We start from the raw sequence: 21,296 nt of genomic DNA on the forward strand, positions 1-21,296 counted from the left end.
TTGAAGCAGGAATGTGAAAGCTGGCTGCCATAGTCTAAAACACTGCTTCTCTAGCTTTAACACCCATATAGGAATCATTGGGGATCTCGTTAAGATACAGACCTTGATCCAGTAGATCTGGGTGGAGTCTGAGATTTCTAACAGGCTCTTACATGATAACCTACATGGCTGTGCCAACCACCGTACTTCTGAGTTGAAAGGTAATCAGAATGGAGGAAATGGAAGTGACTGTGAAGAGACCAGTATCTCCCAAAAAGTGTTCCCCGAAAGACGAACCCTGAGGCACGCTCTAATAAAAAAGATTCCGGAATCAAACAGGTTTGGTAAATACCACACACCACCCTGATGTTAATACATTGGGTAGTAGTGTTTTGTTGAGAATTTTTTGTTGGCTTTTCACTCAGATGTTCCTAACAGTTAGGTTAACCTTTCAACAATGAAAACTTATCTCTGCTGTCAGACTCTGATGTTCATAATAGGCCATTTGGAAGGTGTGGGGGAGCAGAATTACAGGGTAGCAGGAACTCAGGGGTGCACAGAGGAGGGAAACTGGAATATGACGGATGGCATTTTGTCTCCAGTACAACAGCAGCAGAGGTATCTGAGCGGCGAGAAAGCTCCCAGAATAGACCTGTTAGGGCATGTGCACCAGTAAAGCCTGAGCATGCTTGTGAATACCTGAACTTGAATGCATTTATACTGCCAGCGGCTTCATTGGGCAAGAGAAGGAAACCTCCGAAGCTGACCTGACCTCACTGCCGAAAGGAGTTGGCTTCAAGTAAGCAAAATCCTACCGTCCACTGACAAGTGGTTAAGAACCGCCTGGAGGAGGCCTGGTAGCTGGATCCTCTCGCCTGCTGAGATGGAGCAGGTGAGACCAGGAGGAACCTCAGAACTCAAATAACGTGCTGGCGGCCCTGAGTCATCCACCCAGGACCCCCAGTGCTTGGCTGCCCCAGAATGGCCTTTTAGACGCTCTTCATAGGCACTGCAGCTGAGCAGGAAGTTTCAGGGGAAGACTGGATTTCAAAGGATCCCTTAGTGCAGAGAGAGCAGAGGTTATTCACCTTGGCTTGCCTTAATCGTTTGAAAAGACTGCCACTCTCTCCTCTCTAATGTCTAAACTTGGCAGCATAGGGTCTGAGCCATAGGGGGCAACTTGCACCGAGATTAGAATGACACCAGAATTGGCCATGAAAGAAGCTCTGAAGCCTTCACGTTCACGGCTGCAGGTTTCCATTGCCTTTGCTCTTCATCGGGTGTCTGGTCAGTCAGTCAGTCCCAGCAGTCAGTACTTGGCTCTCAGATTTACTAGGGAGGGAAATGGGCCCACACAATTCCATTTGCTCCTTATTTAGCCTTTAGATTTATTTACTTTTGAGAACAACTATATTTGAACAGCACTGTGCACGTGGTGATTATGTCAGGGACACGAGGTAGGGGGTAGAGAGGAAACGTGCCTGTTACAGGACAGTGATATGAACTCCAGCTTGACTGCCTCAGGACGGCAGGGGACCACAGGCTGTTCCCGCTAATGCTATTTCTGAGGCTCCCTACAAGACTTCTTTCCCATCACAGAGTGGTGGCAAAAGCATCCAAACTAGTTTTAATAGTCACCTAACAAATATACATTCCCTTTGTTAAATTTGTCATCAAATATCCTCCCTATTGCACACACTAAATACATGTTAAACTCACAGGGAAGAGGTATCTGGGAAATCAGGAGTCAATTCTACTGGGCCCCGCCATGATGCCGTGTGTCTTAGCCACCAGCAACCACACGGCAGGGTTATCTTTTTATTTCATTCCTCTAGATTCCCCCATTCCAATGTGTTAATTTTAAAGAATTTAGAAGCTCGCTTCCAATCTACAATGAGATAGATTTTTCCCTCTATTTTTATATGAAGCACTTTAATTGCTACTCACATCACTGAAGTTAGCGCATACACAGGAAGGAGGGTGTATCCTCAAAATCATTTATCCCCAAAAAGCAAAATACTTCTAAAGGAATAAAAAGCAGACGAGATGAGTGGGAGGGGACTTTGAAAAAAGGTGTGCTTTACGGTTTGTTTTAAAGTTCTACCTGGGTGTTCTCCATCTAGGAGCTGGGGAGAAAGGTTTTCTACCTTCACTCAAAGTAGCCCATTTAACCAAGCTGCACAGGTTCTAATTTATTCACCTGACTCTGATTCCTCTCCTGAATTCCACAAGACAATCAGATGTGGTGGATGATTCTGGAAGAAGAATGCCCTCTACACATACAATGTCTGGAAGATAAAATAATGACTTCCATTTTTCTTGGATTTGAAGACTTCCAGATTTTTCATAAGAAAAATATAATGGCCAAATTAAAATAACTCTATGTTATAAGCAACATTAAAAATTAATTAGTCACCTTCGGTCTTGCCTAGGGACAAGAGCTTTGGTCCCTGTCTTTCCTTTCTAGCTGGGACACAAAAATCTTATTAAGATCCAAATCCCTTGTTCCTTGGGTAAGAGAAGCGATGGTGGCAGAGATGCACTTGGCCCATCTAAGAAACAAGTTTGGCTGGCCAAATAGCTAATGGTAGGTCCCAGCATCTAGATGGACAGTAGCCACTCCCCACCACTGAGCGGGGCGGGAGACTGGAAATGGGCCTGGAGTATAACAAAAAAACCCATCTCTTCCCTAGAGTGCAAACCCAGCCCTGGAATGAAAGGAAGGGCACATTTGCCCCATTCCGGAGATCTTAGAGGGTACATAACCCTGCTCATTATTGGAGATGCTTGGGTTCAGCCAGCCCAGCGCTGCTGCTCGAAATGCATGGTTCTGCCACCGAAGTCCCAGCTGCGAATCTGAATTCTCTCCTCTCCTCCCATGCCTCTGGATTTGTTCTCTGATATCAGCTAGGACATGACTACAAGGCTGGGCCTGAACTACCCCTGTGGTGAACGCCTCAGAGCACCCTGGGAAAGAACACTAGGCAGACAAGCTGCTTCAAGCAGGAAAGCTGGCACTTTACCTTTTTGCTTATTGAGAAACAGCAGAGAGGGCGTGATGCCAGGACCTTGCGGCGCCGGATCCTGTGTGGATCTAGAGGTTTCGCTGGAACTCGTTGCTTCCGCAGGTTTCCGGGGCGCCGTGGGCTCCTCGGGTGCTGGGGCTCCGTCTCCAGAGGGCAGCTCGGGACCAGTTTGGGGGACAGCGGAGGGGAAATTGAGGAAGGGATCTGGCTCGGCCAAGCCCCGCCGGCTGGGTGCGCGCTCTTCGGCCCGGGCACCCGGCTCCTCCCGGATGGCGTCCAGGGCGCCCGGCTTTATTGGAGGCGAGTTCTGCTCCCGTTTGGGGCTCTCCTCTGAAGCCGAGGACGCGTCGCATGACTCAATGATAAGCTCACTGTCCAGCTCTGCCTCACGCTCCTCTCTCAGGATGCTGTACTGGATGGATGGCGAGGCTGGTGAAGGCGGTGGGCCACCCACATGACCGAAAGTCACGTAGCCAGAGGTCAGTGCATCCTCAGCGGCCAGTGGGTCCTCGGACACTAGCTCGATCTCCGAGTCCCCCGACTCCGCGCTGCTGGCCTCATGGTCCAGGGGGCTGGGTATTGTGGGCAGCCCAGACCTGGCTTTGGCCTCAGGCCTGTCAGCCACCTGGCCCGCTGGCCGTGGGCTCTCCACTGTTTCATATGATAACCCCTTTGCTTCTTTAATGGCAGTGATCAGCTCATCCTCGGAGATGCTGCATTTCCCCTGGGATTCTGCAGCAGATGGTTCTGTCATCCCACAAAGAGAAGAGCCAGAGAGGCACACACACACAGACAGACAGACAGGTGGACAGAGAGAATAAATAAAACAAAGTTTCATTAAGGGAGATGTTTTTCTGTTGCTTGAGAAACACATATCTCATTAGCACAAAAATAGTCTGTTTCCAGGCCTATGCTGGAAAGACAGGCCACCTGAATGAAAAGGCTAATTACTATTATGGCCCAATTAATCAGTGTTTTACATGCCTATCTATCTTAATCTCGCTATTTAAAAAATGACCCAGCCATTTCTTAGCAACAGCAGCACCCCGGTTGTTTTTTCTGTTTCAATGTGGCAAAGATTCTAGAACTCAGTATTTTAATTCCTAATTTATTCCCCCAGGAAAGTTTTGCAATTTCACAGAACAATCTGATGGATATAACTCTCTAATTTGACCCACCAATATCAACAAGTCACCCTTATTTCTTGTCCATTGCTGTTTCTGTTCCCTCCTTTAATAAGACAAAGAAAGCTAATCTGGATCCTTGTACACAACTTGATTTCTGAGCTTTACATTTCCCATAAGAAACAGTAATTTTACTCTTCTTTTGGCGAAAAGTGTAACTAGGGGGAGCCATGTAAGAGAGAGTATTTGCCCATCCCACCAAGCCAGAAGCACAGACAACCACAGTGCACAATTCCACAGCATTTCTAATGGTGGGGCCCACTGCTATGCTTTTCTCTCTCTTCATCTCCTCTTGAGAAGAACAAAACCCAAGAGTCACCCTGAGCCCCCCAGGTGAATGCCTGCCTTCTGCCTGATGTTTATCCAGATGGTCCGAAAACCTCACTGGTCATCTTTGCTATTATTTCTGTCCCTTAGATGACACGACCTGGGATCACCTTGACAACAGTTTTCAGGAGCTTGGTTTTTCCTTGCCACACAGTAGGGCCTTACTTCCGAATATCCTAGACAGTGGTCTCTAGTCCTTTTGTGAGCAAGAACTATTTGGGAAGGGTGGCTAAGGGGTATGGGATTTCTTTGGGGGTAGGTAATGAAAGTGTTCTAAAATTTATTGTGGTGATAGAGACACAATTCTGGGAATACACTAAAAGCTATTAAAATTACACTTTAAATGGGTGGATTGTATGATACGTGGATTATATCTCAATAAAGCTGTTTTAAGAAGAAAGAGAGAGGGAAGGAGGCTTTTCCCCTGAATTAGCACTTACGGAATAACTGGCCGACTGTGTTAGACTGGAATATGAGTGAGAAGTAACTTTAATTATGTTGAACACTGACATTTGGGGATTTACCTGAATCTGAATGAATGCACCCTTTTAATCTACATTCTGCTCTGCTTGCCTAACTAAATTCACTGATGACTCCCAGATCACTTCTGAGTTCTGACCCATTAATAGGACACTGCAATTGTAGAGGGGAGGAGTTATGACAACCTAATGAGTTATGGTGGCCATAAGGATAGAAAAAGGAGGACAATTCAAGAGACACTGAAAAGAGAAAAAGCACAGACTTGGGGTCTGATTCATATGGTGAGTGAGAAAAAAACGGGGTGTTGGAAGTCACTCAGAAATGGTGAGCCTGGGTGAGTAAAATGAATAGGAATTCCATACCCAGAAGCATGGAAGTCAGAACAGTGAGCTGTTTTGAAGGGACAGGGGAAGAAAATTCTTATTCTGGATATCTTCCCTTTTTGTGGCTCACATTCTTCCAGTTTCTCATGCCAGAAGCCTCTGTCTATCTAAACTGCTAGGACTGACCAAACTCCTGCTTGTTCAACATTCCTAGGAGGCTGCATCACAGGTAGCCAGGCAGACAGGACCTTGGGCTCAGAGGGCTACAGGTGGCCCTGCAGGGCCGCCCACTCTGTGTGCAAGCTGGTCTGGTGACGTCCTTCAGGAGACTGGCTGGTACCCACTCATCCTGCACAACTGGGAGCCCCTGGGTGGTTTGTATTGTTTGTGTGATGATTTGGTTAATGTCTGTCTCTTTACCCTCCCCAGTCTTCCTGACCTCAGACTGAAAGCACCATGAGGGCAAAGGGAGACAAGGCATTTTTGTTCCCTTTCATATCCCTAGCACCTAGGGCAGTGCCTGGTACACAGAAAGTACTTGATAAATAGAGCTCACGTGAGGACTGGTTCAAATCTTTAGAACAATGTTCTTCAGGTGTAAGACTCAAAACCACCCTCAGAAATTCTAACTTAGTAGAAATAAGCCTGGATGGGGCCCAGGTAAGAATAAAATTGCTATCTCTCCTGTTCATTTTATTCTCATATTTTATTCAGTAGGTCTCAGATGTTATGATATGGGGCAAGTGGAGAGAGGAGCTGACCATGGGAGAGAGCTATGTAATTGGACAGGGGACTTTCTCTTTCTTGAGTAAACCTTGCTTAGAATGTTTACTTGGAGCAACCGTCAGGCAGACAACTCAAAATCATAACACTCCAAGATCATGCGAGCCAGATCGGTCTTTCTCTTCGCTTGAAGTGGCTCCAGAACCCCGGTGGGTCATGGCACGAAAAAAATGGAAATTTCCTAATAATTAATGAACTCTACACCAAGTCTTTATCATCAGCTTTGTAAACTGATTTTTCCATGAGGCATGTGCCATGGAGGTGGACTTCTATATGCCAGTACATTTCACTCTTCCTAAACACTAGCTGAAGTTCTTCTGGACCGAGCACCAGGCAAGCCTGGAGCTCTAGAAGACACAGGTGATAGTGTCACTTACATCTTCAGAGGGCCAATATCTTTATCTCATGGAATAATAGAAGGGTTGTACGATGCATTGCCAAAAAGAGTACAAGGAGCCTTTGAGACTCAGATGTGTCCCTATCTCATGTTGTAGGCTGGGACAAGTCACATCTAATTCACTTGGGGCCTCAGCTTCCTTATTTGTCATCTCTACCAAATCTCAATTTACATCTTATGCTAAGTTCACTGCGCCCTCACACGTCATGGCCTTCTCGGACTGGAAGGCCACCCTTCCCCTTCCTCTGTTTATTTCTTCCTGCTCCTTTAAAAGTCACTTCAGGTCTCAGCTCACCTGGGAAAGGAGGTGTTGGACTTTGATGCTGCTCAGCACCTTTGTTTCCCTCTCAGAACACAAATCACACCATTGTGACTATTTCCCTGGTCATCTATCCCAGTGGGAAGGAGGGACTGTTATAAATATACATATATATTTAAATCCAGCATCACCATTGCCTAGTACAGTACCTGACCAAAAGAATGTGTGTATAAAGTGTTTTTTGAGTGATGAATTTGAAAATTCGGGATTAGGTGCACTGGATCTTTGAGACCCTTGGAGCTTTATTGTTGAATGAGTCCGAGGTGCACACAGGACAGAGATGCACACAGGGTGGAAATGCACATGGGACGGAGACGCACACGGGACAGAGATGCACACAGGGTGGAAATGCACACGGGACGGAGACGCACACGGGACAGAGATGCACACGGGGTAGAAATGCACAGGGTGGGGATGGGGAAGCTCCTGCTACCACACTGGACTTTCACCCAGGTAGAGGCAACCCTTTGTGTTTGAGAGGATTATTGAATGTGATTCAACACTCTGACTCAGTAGAATGTTCAAGGTGAATAAAATCACAGCCTAGTGAATTCCAGACTTTAAAAAATGCTAACCAAATAAATCCTATAGTTTAAAAAATAAAACTGTATGCAGATCTTCAATAAACTAAAAAGATAAAAAATAACAGAGCTGAAATTGAAGGGGGAGGGGAGAAATAGCCTTTGTTTATGTTACCTCTCACTGCCCATGACCCCCCAAAAGACCCTGAAGCCCACCCCCTTTCATTGTACAGACTTGGAACTGGCACCAGGAATGTATATGCCGTTCCCCAGGTAACACAGCCGGTCTCAGGAGAACAGCCAAGGTGCTCACCCCTTGAATCCCCCGGGAGGTCTGGAAGGAAAGTTGCCCTAGAAGCAGGTGATATGTCCTTGTTTCCAGTGTGTCATCCTTACCTCTCCCCTCAATAGAAGAAAGAAACTGTTTACAAAGCAAATCTGACAGGAGTTTAAAGAATATCCCAAGTTTCAAACTTTGTACAATGGGCACAAGACTGTAAAGGTTGTATGTTAATTAAATCAGTTAAACTGAGACTTAAGGGAACTCTATATAGTAAAGTATTTTAAATGCAAATCTTCATTCCTTTTATATTCAGATTTCCATGTACTAGGTTTTCCCAAGGCAAGGACACCAATTTCCTTACCTGTTCCGGAAGACGGAGGAGTGACTGATCCTGGGCTGTCATCTTCAGGCTCTGAGACAGTGACAGTGGGGACGGTGTCTGGACTTGGTTTCAGGCAGGTATCTTGCTTCTCGGGGGTCTTCTCTTGGGGAGCAGTTTCAACAGAAGGCTCCACATCAGTCAGCGTGATTTTGACTGGGGCGGTAATCAGAGGTGCCCGATGCTGCTCTTCAGAGAGATCATCTATATAAGATGCAGACGATTCTTCAAATATATGGTCCTTGAGGAATTTTCCCTCCACAGGAGCTGGCTTCTCTGGTTCACAGATCTTTTCGGATTTTGTTGAGATCTCAGTGTCCTCGTTCTTAAAGTCCAAGTCTTTCTCTTCCAACTTGGGGTGATGCTGCTCCTGATGTTTCACCTCCTCTGGCCTGGTTATGTCAATGTACTTGTAGGCTTCTGCTTTCATCTGGTCCAGGGGGTCTGCTAAGACCGTGTTCACTTCGATGGACTCTGCAGGAGTCATCTCTATCCCAGAATCAGAACTAAATAAGCCATGAGGCTCCATCCCAGGCACGTCTGGTAAGGAGGGTCCAGGGGTGCTCAGCTCCTCAGCGCTCTCTGACGTGGTGATGTGGCCATTTTCCTTCTGAAGAATTCCAGTAAAATATGTAGACTCCTCCTGAGGTGGGTAACAGATGTTGGAAATCAGAGACGTGTAACACGTTCCTTCCCCATCTTTCGATGCTGTTGAAAAGGGATGATCCATGGCACTGGAGACATCTGCTGCAGCTAAGAATCAAAACAGCAGCAGACAGTGAGTGGGCTCCGGGCTTCAGTTCTCCCCGCTGCCTAACCCCCCCCCCCCCACCCTGCCCTGGGGACACACAGACCCCTTCTCCTCCAGACCTCAGAGCTCCCTCGCACCATTGGCATGTTCATTTTCCTGATCTCTCTGAGAGCCCACAGCACCGGTATTTCCCTGGCCGCACACTACAGAGGCTCCCATTAGCTGCCACGCCCAGAGAAGTTGGGGACAGATCCCAGAGGAGGACAAAGGTGATTTTTAACATCTACTAGCTCAGTGCACAGTGACTTGGTCTTACTTAGTATTATTCAACAGATGCCCTCTTTGTATGATTCATGAGTCTTTAAGCGGAAGTGGAAATGTAGGCTAATTCAGGTTTGTAAGTGCAACAACAGGAAAGCAGACTGGGAGAAGGGCTGCTCGTGGAGACCCAGGGAGCTGGGAGAGGCTTCAGGAGACCCTCTAGCCCAGCCCTTTCCTCCAGGAACTCCTGCTCCACCTATGCGGACACCATCCCTTGTCTTTTGAAAGGTCCTTAGAGAAGAGGACTCCAAGTTTTCTGATGGCCTCATCCCAAACTGGTAACACCTTAACGGTGCTCTTCCCTATTCCTTCAGTTTTCTCATTTTGTTTCACTCCTCATTCACTCATCTACGGCCCATTCTTTTCCTTCTAGTGACATTCAGAATGACCAACTGGGAATTTCTTAGTTCCACCAGTGGTGCCACGGGCAAAACAAGTTTCCAAATTTGAGTCTGTCAAGTGTTTTCACCTGGCCTTCATTCGATTCATAAACCAGCCAAAAGTTCATTAATAGCAAGCAGAAGAGGAAAATCCTTTGTTTTTCTTGACTGTACAATACTGTCAGAGAGGAAGAAAAATCATGTTTATTGAGGAGTAACTATATACTAAGCAGCTGGATTTTACGTAATTCTTACAACTATATTATAAATCAAGCCCCACACTCTCAACACATACACACACACACACACACACACACACACAGCCCGTAAGACGCACCTGAAGAATATTCCAGATGAGAGCACCAACTCATAAAAGTAGTAGCAATAATATAATAGTAATAGCTAATATTTGAGCACTTGCTATGTATCAGACATAGTTCCAAGCTTTTCATTAATATTGACTCATTTAATCATCAGAGCAATCCTAGGCATTCTGACCTAATATTAGCTTCATTTTACAGATGAGGAAACAGAGGAACAGAGGGGCTAAGTAATTCACCTAAGATCTCACAGGCAGAAGGTAAAGGGACAGAGTAAGAATTCAAACCCAAGCAATCTAAAAGTCAGGAAACCTTCCCTCATGCCTTTTACAGCATCTTAAGTCAGTTTGTGAAGTGTTTGTTTTTTTCAAGTAATTTTGAAGCAGTATCATCACAGATTTAATTTTTGCCTTTTCCTAAATTTCTTCTTGGCTGCCTGAGCCACTGTTTGTCCAAGAAGAATGAAAAAAGCGCAGAGCCTCTTCACCTAGCTCAACACCTAGGACAAGACCTGGCACATAGTAGGTACTCAATAAATATTTGTGAAATAAAGGAAAGAGTGAAATTTAGAATTAAGCACAAGTAACAGGATTGTGTAAGAAGACAGTCTGGCAGAGTCCCCCAAATTGCTGTTACTCACTTCACTCAGTAAGTGGCCTCATTTTGAGAGCAACAGAGCAGTTCAAATCTTTATTTCCATAAAGCTCCTACTTGTACAACCTTTGCATATGGCAGCCCCTCTTTTCAAGTTAGAACAAAGAAAGCTCAATAACAAAAGGAATAATAGTAGTAATGATAGGCCTTATTGCCTACCATATATAGACCACACACACACACACACACACACACACACACAAGCCACTAAATTTAAATCTGTGTGCGCACACACAACTTTATCCTAAAGAATTTTGTAAGCTTCTTTCGTTCTACGGGTTTAACCTACATGAAGATGTCACTAGAGGCAGGGAAATCAATCCTGAAATATTTCATTACAGACATTTGGATCCTGGGATTCTGTACCACAATTATCTGGAACCACTTCACATGTTAGTTGGTAATGGTTTGCCAGAAAGCAAAGAGGGGGTTGTCCATGGATGTACATTGTCAGAGGTGTGGGGAGTGAGGACAGGGATGCTCTCTTGGAGAATACACGGTAGGTAGTTTCCAGGGCTGTGTCATTACCCTTCAGGTCTCACTCGAAGCTTCTATTTCAGAGGCCTCCTCAGGGCTCCTGGTCCTCACCACCTGGGATGTTGTACAGCCCTCCAGCCCACTGTCTCCTGACAGCAGTTATCACACTAAACACAACTCAGCAACTGGTCCCAGGGTTCTACCCGGCCTCACTGGATGATCCTTTGACCCTGCAGCCTGGCATTTGAGACGATGGGAATACCATCTCCTAGCGCTGTCCCCACTGCTCTTCACAATCTCACACTAACTCCATTAGCTTTCTGAGTCCAGCTTTCCACTCTTCAATTCAAACTCTGACTCTAGTTAACATAAACTGCCCATCACTTCAACAAGTTAGCCTTCTCATCTCCACACCCAAATCTCTGCCCTTTAACCTCACACCACTAAAGCAAAGCATCTTTTAATGCCCCCTCTTCCATGATGAATTTGCTGGCCACACCTGTCAGAACCTGCCCCCTTTCTATTGTTCTCCCTTCCTTTTTCCTATTAGCACTTAATTATACTGCTCACGTGGCATGTATGACATACAACTTCTCTACGTCCACGTTATCGCCTAGTAAATTGTCAGCTCCTGGCATTTGAGGCTCATGGCTTGCCCACCATATTGTACACAGTAGACACCCAATACAAAATGAATAAATGAGTTAATGGACCAATCAATCAATGGACTTATTCTATGCAGCTACTGAGAACAAATGAGGACTAATTGATTCAAGCTACAAAGAGGATGTTTTTAATCTATCAAGTGAAAGAACAGTTTAGAATATGAGTTATCCAACAATGGCATGGAACTGCCTCTCAGAAACAAGAATATCTGGGTCCCAGTGGGCGATCAGAGAGAGAGAACCTCAGCGTCTGTCTAGGCGGGAACCAGCATTTGGTGGAAAGCTGGATGACATAACCACAGAAGTCCCTTCCAACGTTCTGGGATTTTTACACTGATTGGCTGCCCCCATAGTCAGACACAATTTCCTTCACTTCTTCCTTCCCTGTAAAACAGAATCAACGGAATTTTCCCTGAGGTGATGCTGTAGCCTATAGGGGCTTTCCCGAAGTGTGGTAATAATTGAGGGAATAGAATCCAGAGTACATCTGCATTGTTAGAGAGATTAGAAATAGAATCAACAATTGGGAGGAATTCCCAACCCTAAAATTCTTATCCTACCGCCTCTGTCTTGTTCAGAGAGCTCAGTCTGAAATGCAAAGGACGTCCTTGCCACACTCTTCAAATACTACCAACTAGAGGAAGAGGAACAAAGTCACTTGTGTAAATCACACATTTCGATGGGACTTGTCAGAACCCTTGTAAAAGCAACAAATATTCTAAATACTTTGAATGTGGCCATGTCCCATTTTCTTAAATTCAGCTAAGTACCCTGAAAGATTATCAAGGTTCTAACTTATTGAACTTGAAAATGTACATACATTACAGAGTGCCTGTCAGTTAGAACTCTTGAAAACAGAAAGTCCTTTTAGACAGTAAATCATGCGAGAGCAGAGACCTGTGGGATTGCTGGAACTGGGAAGCAGAACTGAGCCTCAGGCTCAGGAAAGCCCATTAATTCTTGTCAGTGCTTCCTGCAGAGCTGGCAGATGTGGGAACTGAGAAAGAGAGCATGAGCCAGTTACCGCAGGTAGGAACCAATATTGTTACATTGTTAAATACAAATCCACTAAATAAAAGCACTCCCCTTGTCTTGACTAAAAATTACTACTTCATCTAACCAAAGATTCCTTGGAACACCTGACTTCTTTCTCTCTGGATGTGTCCTTGCCTTTCGAGAGGTCTGATTTGCGTGGAGGCAGATATATAATGGGTGGAGTCAAGACGCCCTCTTTGGAGATGGCTGGACAGGTGGGCACAGCCAATTCAGTTACCTGGATGCATTTAAAACGGATGGATTTTTCAAATGTTTGTTTTACAAGTAACATTTCAGGAAAGTACTTATAATAAAAACTGAAAGACCCACAGGTCACTATTTCTAGCCAAAAGCTAAGTGGAAGAAAGATGAAAAGAAGCTCAAACCATTGCCATTAAATCACATGTGCTGATACAGTCAGCCTTTTGTAGCCACCGACGTCCTGGATCAGAAAACTAATCATGAGCTAGACACATTCAGTAACCTCAGAAAGGTGGGTGTTCTGTTTTTGAAATTCTCTGGCAATACTAAGGAAGAAGACGACAAAGATGACTTGCCGAAGATGGTTTGACTTCCCCCACGGCATGTTTCCATCCTAAAATGCTGGTTCTGAGCTCTGACTCATCCTCACATTGCACACAGCTGACTGGTGGCCTGCAGCTTAGGTGTGCATTCAGGCTCTCCCACTGTCAGTTGTGAGACTCCGGGCAACTTCGCCTCTCTATCCCAATAGTTCCCATCTTACTGGGCTGTTGTGAGGATTAAATGAGATGATGCACTTAGCTCTGCGCATAGCACACAGTACACACTCAATAAATGAAAACGGTAGGTTTTATTTTTACCTCTGTTTTGCAGGGAGGACATTAGCCATTTGCAACATATCATCTGTTCATTGATTTGGTACTTTATCTCTAAGGACATGCGATCAGGGTCGTTTGGGCCAGAAGGAATTAAATATAGCCAATCCACACTCATGTTGCCCTCTGGGGTCTGCCTCAGATGCTCAAGTCTCCAGAGTGCAAGGCCATGCTGTCTGCGGAGCTCCATGAACGGGTGGTGTTTGTTCAGTACTTTCTAGTGATGTACCTGACACAGATCCTGTCACAATCATGGTGATGACAGACTCGAGTGTGAAAAGTTGAATTTACCAAGACAATAGAAAGAAGAGAAACGAAAGTGTGCAGTACCCACTGATGAGCTTTGCCCCTTGTGGATGGAGCTTATTCTGACTCCTCAAGGTAGAGATAAAGGGTCTGTGGTTTAAGGTGACACTTCTATAACTCAATAAAGGCCTTCTTACCTCTCTGACATGGAAAGATAGAGAATGCTAGAAAGAAAGACTGATTAACCAAAGGTTTTCTGAGCACAGAGGTAGATATGCTCCATTAGCAAAACATATACAAAGAAAAATATCAATTACTATTACCAATTATTATTTGAATAGAGCCAATATTAACAGGCATAGGGGAAATTAATCCCATTAATTTAAGAAATATTTTAAATGGGTGGGGGCATAACAGCAACAAAAAAACCCAGAATGACAGTGGGAGTGGGGAGAGATTTGCACATTAAAATTCAAGATTAGGCTAGAAACAGTGACCCAGAGTGAATTTGCATTCACTTTTCCCAGAATCATTTGCCCTTAGCCTGCCCATGTGATGGATGGCTGTAGCCTACACAGAGGTTAGGCCGTGAGACTTTTTCCCTGAAACTCCCACTTATCTTTTCTGAGTGCTAAGAAATCAGCAGGCCCACAGCACTGAAGCTGTGACACATTTGACAATAGAGCCATCTAGGATGGATGGGTGTGCCGGAGAAGCTCCAGGAGCCTCTATGTCACCTAGAAAACATTCTCCTTCTGAAATTAAGTGGCCTGTGATTTAACATGAAAAATGGGTGCTGAGAAACCCAGGAACACTCATTCTTTAAAATTTTATCTATGTGATTAGTTAGTTACTAGACTAAAAAAGAAAAAAAAAAAATGAGCCTGCATTCTATAGCAAAGACTCTAAGCCAAAGCTGATAACATGTTCAGGGGTTGAAGAATATGAGTAACTACTCTTTCTTTCCCCAACTCACTGCCTTATTTAAAGCTTGCCTGCCTGAATAACAGATTTAGCTGTTGGGGTTGCAAAATTAGTGTTTAGTAAAAAATGATTCAGCAAGTTTTGGGCTTTTCTTTCTCCTCTGAAGAGCCAGGGCTTGCACAAAATTGTTAGAGATAAAAGCCTGGCCTGGCTGACAAACCACTGTCTGAGTTTCTTTGATGGTTCTGAGCAGTGCCTTGGAAAGCATAAAGCTGTGTGGCGCTGAGATAGAATGGGCGCAGAAGTTCTAATGAGCTTGGAAGTGTGAGATATTTTTTGACTGCAGTCCAAAGGTGGAAATGTGATTCTATGGCCTTCTCTGGGGGACAATCTTTTGGGGAGGGAGGGTAGATGTAAATATTTATTTGAAATTTAAGAAAAGGTTCTTAAAATCCTACAGTCTCATTGCTTTAAAAAAATAACAGCTTTATTGATTTATAATTCACAAACCATAAAATTCACTCAAAGTGCACAATTCAGCAGTTTTTGTATATTCAGAGTGATGCTACCATCTCCACTATCTAAGCCACCCACCTGATTTAGATGCATTCGACTCTTAATGTTTTCAATACAGAGAAAGCCCTACGTTACTTCTGCCACGCAAAGAATTACCTTTGGAACAAAAGCAAGAGTTACCCCAATCTATTGATCATTTGTTGATAGAATTTTGCTCTGTGATTTTCAAAAAGGAAAATAATTGTTCTTGGTCACATTTCTTCAGTGCTATGCATACATGGATAGGAGAAAAAATGTGTACTATCAATGTCTGTTGGCACTTTAATTATTCTTTTGCTCCCTCACCCTACACAGAATCATCTAGCTAATCCCCATAATTCCTTTTACATGACCCTTTCCCTTCACAGCTAGACCCTTATCACCTTCTACTCGAATGACATAGTTTCCTAAGTGTTCTCCAGCTTCCAGCCTTGCCTCTTCTGAGTGCCATCCTGCACACGGCTGACATATTCAACTCCCTAAAACACCACTTTCACCATGTACTTCTCTATTCCAGGGCCTTTGCTGGCCATCTTTGCTCATCCATTGGCTTAGAATTCAGGACCCTCATCAGTCAGGTTCCATCTGCCTTTATGGTTTTATTTCTAAGCCTGCTCAGGAAACACACCGTTCAAGCCCCCAAACGTGGCATTTTCTATTTATATGCCTTTGCTCAAGCTCTTCCGCTCAACTGAAAGACTCTTTCACTTCTCCCCAAATCCAAATAAAGTCTCTGGTGACGTGCACCTTGTCTAGAGAATCTCTCCCTTCACCCCACTCCTCAATGCTTTCTCCCTCATCTCTACTCCAAGGGCTGTGACCATTCATTTGGGGTCCATGGGTTTTTCTGCTTTTATCACCAGTTATCTTTTTTTCTGGACACTTGTTGAGAACCATGACTCATATTTCTGCATATCCCTGAGTCGCTAGCACTGTGCTTTGCACATCGTTTATTGACTGGCTGATTACCTCCATATTCCATCTGATTGAGTTACATTCAAGAGCTTTTGGACTAAGCTTTACCATCAATCATGTGTTAAAACAATCAAAAGATTAACTGAACACTTACCATGTGCAAAGCACAGAAATAAAGGACATTTCCATACAAATGCAGGTTTAGTAACCTTAGTAACCTCAAAAACATTCACTGTGAAGCCATTGTTTGGAACTGGAAGTTCAGGTCCCGCTGGCTGCTTGTAGCAGTGATGCTGGGGGTTCATAATCGGAGCAGGGAAGTCCCATATGGAGCCCTCACGTGTCATGTATCCTGATTCATCTTTCTGGTCAGGCAGGGCATCACCAGGGGAAAAAATAAAGACCAACTGAAAGAGTTCTTTGAAGTCATCTGACTCAATCCCCATCCTATCCCAGCTTCTCACCCACGAGATTTAGCATTGACCATCTCCCAACCTTAGTTTGAATATGTTCCCTGATGGAAATATTGCTATACAAACCTAATTATTAAACAGTGTTATAGTTAATGCCTGGGCTGTGGAGTCAAAAGTGTGGCATTGAATACTGACTCCACCATTTACTAGCTGTGACTATGGGCAGACTTCCTAATACCTTTGTGCTTCAGTTTCATCGGTTAATAATAATTGTCACCTCACAGGGTTATTGTGAAGACTATTGTGAGACAGTGGAATCAAAGCACTAAGAATCACCTGTTAAGGGATTGTTATTATTTGAAAAATTGAACTTAAATATACCTCACTGTTGTTCCCAGCCTTTAGTCTCATGTTTGTCTTCAAAGTCTATTAGTGGAAACAGACACCTCCAACAGAAAACAACACAGCACATAAAGAGCTAATCTCCTTAACATAGAAAGAGTTCCAAGAAATCAAGAAAAAAAAGACCATCAATCCATTGTTGTAGATAATGGACAAAGGACAAGAATAAACACTTGCATAGAAAAAGCAATATAAATGACCCCAGAACATAAAAATTTAAATGAAAACGATTTTGGCAATACACTCATTTGATGAGGCTGGGGAAAAACAAGCACTTGCTTACCGAGAGGAGTGTATTAGGAGTGGGATATGGTATAACTCCTATGGAGGGCAATTTGGCAGAGCCTCTCCAAATTATAAATGCATTTACTCGTTGAACCAGCAATCATACTTACAGAAATTATTCTATAAGCGTACTTGTTCATGTACAAAAGGAATATGAACAAATTCACTGCCGTACAGTTTGAAATAACAAAAATTAAAATCAACTCAAATGTCCATTATCAGGGTTTGGTTAAAAACAACTATGTACTTCTACACATAGAATATTGTGTAGTTGTACAAAAGAAGGAAGGCCATTTCTATGTAGTACTGATACGGAAAGATTTCTAGATAAATATCGTTTAGTGAAAAAGTAAGATGAAGACTATGTGTTACAGATGTAGATACAGATTTACAGAATGCTGGCTGTCACGTAATAAAAAGGGAGCAATAAGAATACTTATTTGCGTTTGTATCTGCATAAAGAAACAGCGGGAGAAAACGTGTAAGAACTATTAACCAAGAGGGTGGGACAGGATATACAGTAACAGAAGTGGAAGGCAGACTTTTATTGTGTACTTCTTTTAAAAAATAATTTTCCTTTCAACCCCATGAATGTATTGCTATTTAAATTTTTAATTTCACTTAAAAACAAAGAAAAAGAAAACAATGTGAAATGACAGCAATAGTGTTGCACACACCATGATGGGACCCCCAACCCAGCTTCCTTCTTCCACATGACAATCGTTCAGATTTGAAGACAAACATGTCCCCTCTTTGGTTTCATGGCTCAGGGCAGAACCTTCCTCATTCTCGCTTTCACATGTTTTGTGTTCCTCACACTTGAGCTCTTACGATACATGGACTGCACCTTGTATCTCATTGTTTCCCACACTTGCTGGCATATAGGGTTTGTTTGGTAAATATTTATGAAATCAATCAGTGAATATGTGTCCACACTCATCCTACTGGTTCGTTTGTCACTGTCCAAAATCTGACCTGGACCTGATTATATGCTGATGAGCAAAGTAGGGGACAGTGGGACTATTTCTCCTCCCAGTTTTGACTCCCTTGACTTAAATTTCCTATTTTTATTCAAAAACTTTATACTTGCTGTCCCATAGCTGATGCTGCATTTGTAGCCAACTAAAACATGTAAAGACATAAATAGTTTTTTTTCCTAAAAAACTGCATAATTCCAAAATGCTCTGTTAGCCACAGCGCTGGGTACACTTCATAAATTTGAAAGACATGAAAGTCAGATACAAAGAATTTTCATGATAATTGCCTAAGACCTGCATCTATCAGAACAGACTGAAGAAGACCCTAGAAAGGGGATTTACCTCAGCCTGGATCAATCCACATGATCAAGCTCAAGCTGGAGTCAGGATTTCTCACTAGAATGTGTTTTGTAAAGGAAAATCTACGGCCACACAGCGCAGGGCCATCCTTGTAAGGCTGCTGCTAGTCCATACTGTGTCTTGACCCCAGCCCCCCAAAAATAGTCCATTCTCTGGTGGGCACGGGCTTCTGCAGGAGGTGTGCATCCTCTGCTGAAAGTTTTGGATTGTGTGCCAGTGTTGGGAATTGAACCTAAATCACTGGGATCTAAAACAACATCATAGACAGTGATACGCTTTGGAAGGAATGCAGGGAAGGACACATGAGGATGACGACTGAGGGATAAATCTGTCAGAAAGATAACATGGCATGTGATATGGCGTGATGTGGTATGAAGTATTTTTTGCCATGCGGTGGTGTGGCATGACGTGGTGTGTGGTATATCGTCGCATTACTGTGCTGTGGTGAGTTGTGGCATGACATGATAGGGCAAGCAGTATAGTTCAGCAGGACATGGCAGGTGTGTTGTGTGCCCTATGGTGCAGCATTCACCCATAGAAAAACCACAGGCATCAGAGAACTTGGAGTTCCATCTCCATCAAGTTACTGACCTTGAATAAGTCATTAAACTCTTGGGAAACCCCAGTATCCTCACTGGCAAAAAGAAGATAACACAACAACTAAGTTATATACTTACTATGTGCTAAACGAGATAATTGAATGGATGATTTCATTTTAAGCTTAAATAATCTATGAGTCATTTTCTTTTTAATGAGGCATTTTTTAACCACACCTATGCTATTGATAAAGGAACTAAAGCTTAGCGAGGTTAAGGAACTTGCTCTGAGGAACACAGGCAGAAATGACAAAACCTGAACTTGGATTTAGGGCAATGTAACTCCAAAGCAGATGCTATTAGCACTATCTCAGAATTGCTGTGAGGATTAAAGGAGACCCACTGGTTTGTGGCTGGCTTCTCAAGCAAAGCTAGATGGATCTGAATTTGGAATCATGTCACAGCTTAATGACTCAATAAAGTAGAAAGAAACCTTTTCTGTACAAAGTACACTCAATGGCTGATCTATGTTCATCTCTTATATAAAGTGTTATATGCTCTAGGTAAGAAAGTGTGTGCTCTAGGACTTACATTTTACTAAGAGTACATCAAAGTGGATCTCAAAAACTCAAAAGACTGCATTTTTGAGGTACATGGGCAGAAGAGAATGCTTTTATGTTGAAATGCAATTGTCATTAGCTACCATTTTGCCTTTATATAGCATGCTTTGTTCCTCAAGTTTTCAAAATCTAATTTCTGTGTTCTGCTAATCATAGAATATTTGAAATTTAATGTTGGGTTTTGAGCATTTCTAATCCCAATCACAATCTCATGTTGGAACGCAGGTTGAAAGAATAGAAACAGATGAATTTGGGACAAATTAACATAAAACAAATTCAGGACACATCATTTGGGACTCAGAGGCAAATCCTTTGACTTTCACACACTCACATACACACACACACTCACACTCACATACACTCAAGATCAAAATACTGTATATGCAGAAAATTAATTTTGCTAGGTATACAGAAAATGGACCCCAGAGGTAGCCATTCTAATCAAGGAAAGTAACAAGAAAGATTAATGTCCTTTATCAATAACAGCATTCATTTTGCTCCTCTGAGCTATCTGATCTATGGGCCAAGGTAAAGAGTGTGTTTAAAGCAGGACAATAACTCAGCCGTTGATGTGCCAGAGTTTGGAAATATTGATCCAAGTGGTTCTGAGTGCTCAGTCAGGAAACTACATCAAGATTTCTTTTCTCCCCACTTTCTTTCCTTTAATGCACAGGAAGCAAAAGTACAATACATAATAAGCAATTAATTTAAAACATGCAAAATTTCTGACATCGATGCAACATTTCAATCAACTGCACATTCTAAGGGGATAATGAAAATACTGCACTTTTCTAGTGTAATCTACCTACACAATGATCAATAAATACATTTGTTTTTAGGAATTTGGAGAAGGGTTGCTATTGTAAGGAAAGTGAGACTTGCGCTGTATGCCTTGCCTGTGTGTATATACAGAGGGTGCCAAAAAAAAATTGACACACATTGTAAGAAAGGAAAAAATTGTATTAAAATTGTAATACTCAATATATACCAATAACAAAAGATGAATTCAAGTCATGCGTATACATTGTTTTGGCACCTCCAGTATGTACATACTGTATATATGTACACTCTATTTACTATACGAAGGCCATACTTCCATTTTGGTATACAGAGATCTATCTTATATATTTAAAAGTCAGTATTCCATAAAATCAATGTTCTAAAATTCATTTCAGCATTCCCCTTCCGTTGGACCTTTATGTTGTCACCAGTTCGTTTGTTATTATAAATAACGCTGCAATGACTTTTTTGATGAGACCGGTGAGGCTCAGGAATGTAAATATTTTTACATGTCTTTTTACTTTACTACACAGCTATTTGGAAAAGACCTAGTAAAATGCTCTTGTTTGTGTCTAACCTGCATGTCAAACTGGAAGAATTAGTGGAAAGTGTAGCAAAGAAAGGGCAGGATTCAACAATACAGAATCTAAGAAAAAGAGCAGTTCCTACGGAAGCTATGAAAAAATAGTGAACGTCCCCCAGTGCTAGCATTCAAATCTAGCCTGGAGCGCTAAGCTCCAGACAGACTAGTTCTCAGAGAGACTGGAGATGGGTTGAAAAGAAAATCCTTTCACTACAGAAGTGCCCGGTTAGGGAGTTTCA

General features: G+C 43.1%; 1 protein-coding gene across 1 annotated transcript in view; it reads right to left on the minus strand.

The window, feature by feature from the left end:
• RTN1 (reticulon 1) overlaps positions 1 to 21,296 on the minus strand; it is a 172,920-nt gene that overhangs the window by 73,248 nt on the left and 78,376 nt on the right. Inside the window, exons 2-3 of the mRNA XM_019725828.3 lie at positions 7,984 to 8,754; positions 3,003 to 3,752 (exon numbers count right to left, since the gene is read on the minus strand). Of these exons, the coding sequence (XP_019581387.3) occupies positions 3,003 to 3,752; positions 7,984 to 8,754 (1,521 nt within the window). The remainder of the gene's footprint in view (positions 1 to 3,002; positions 3,753 to 7,983; positions 8,755 to 21,296) is intronic.

This window comes from Rhinolophus sinicus, chromosome 3, assembly GCF_057876585.1.
Source record: "Rhinolophus sinicus isolate RSI-liver-muscle chromosome 3, RSI-T2T, whole genome shotgun sequence".
Lineage (NCBI taxonomy): Eukaryota > Metazoa > Chordata > Mammalia > Chiroptera > Rhinolophidae > Rhinolophus > Rhinolophus sinicus.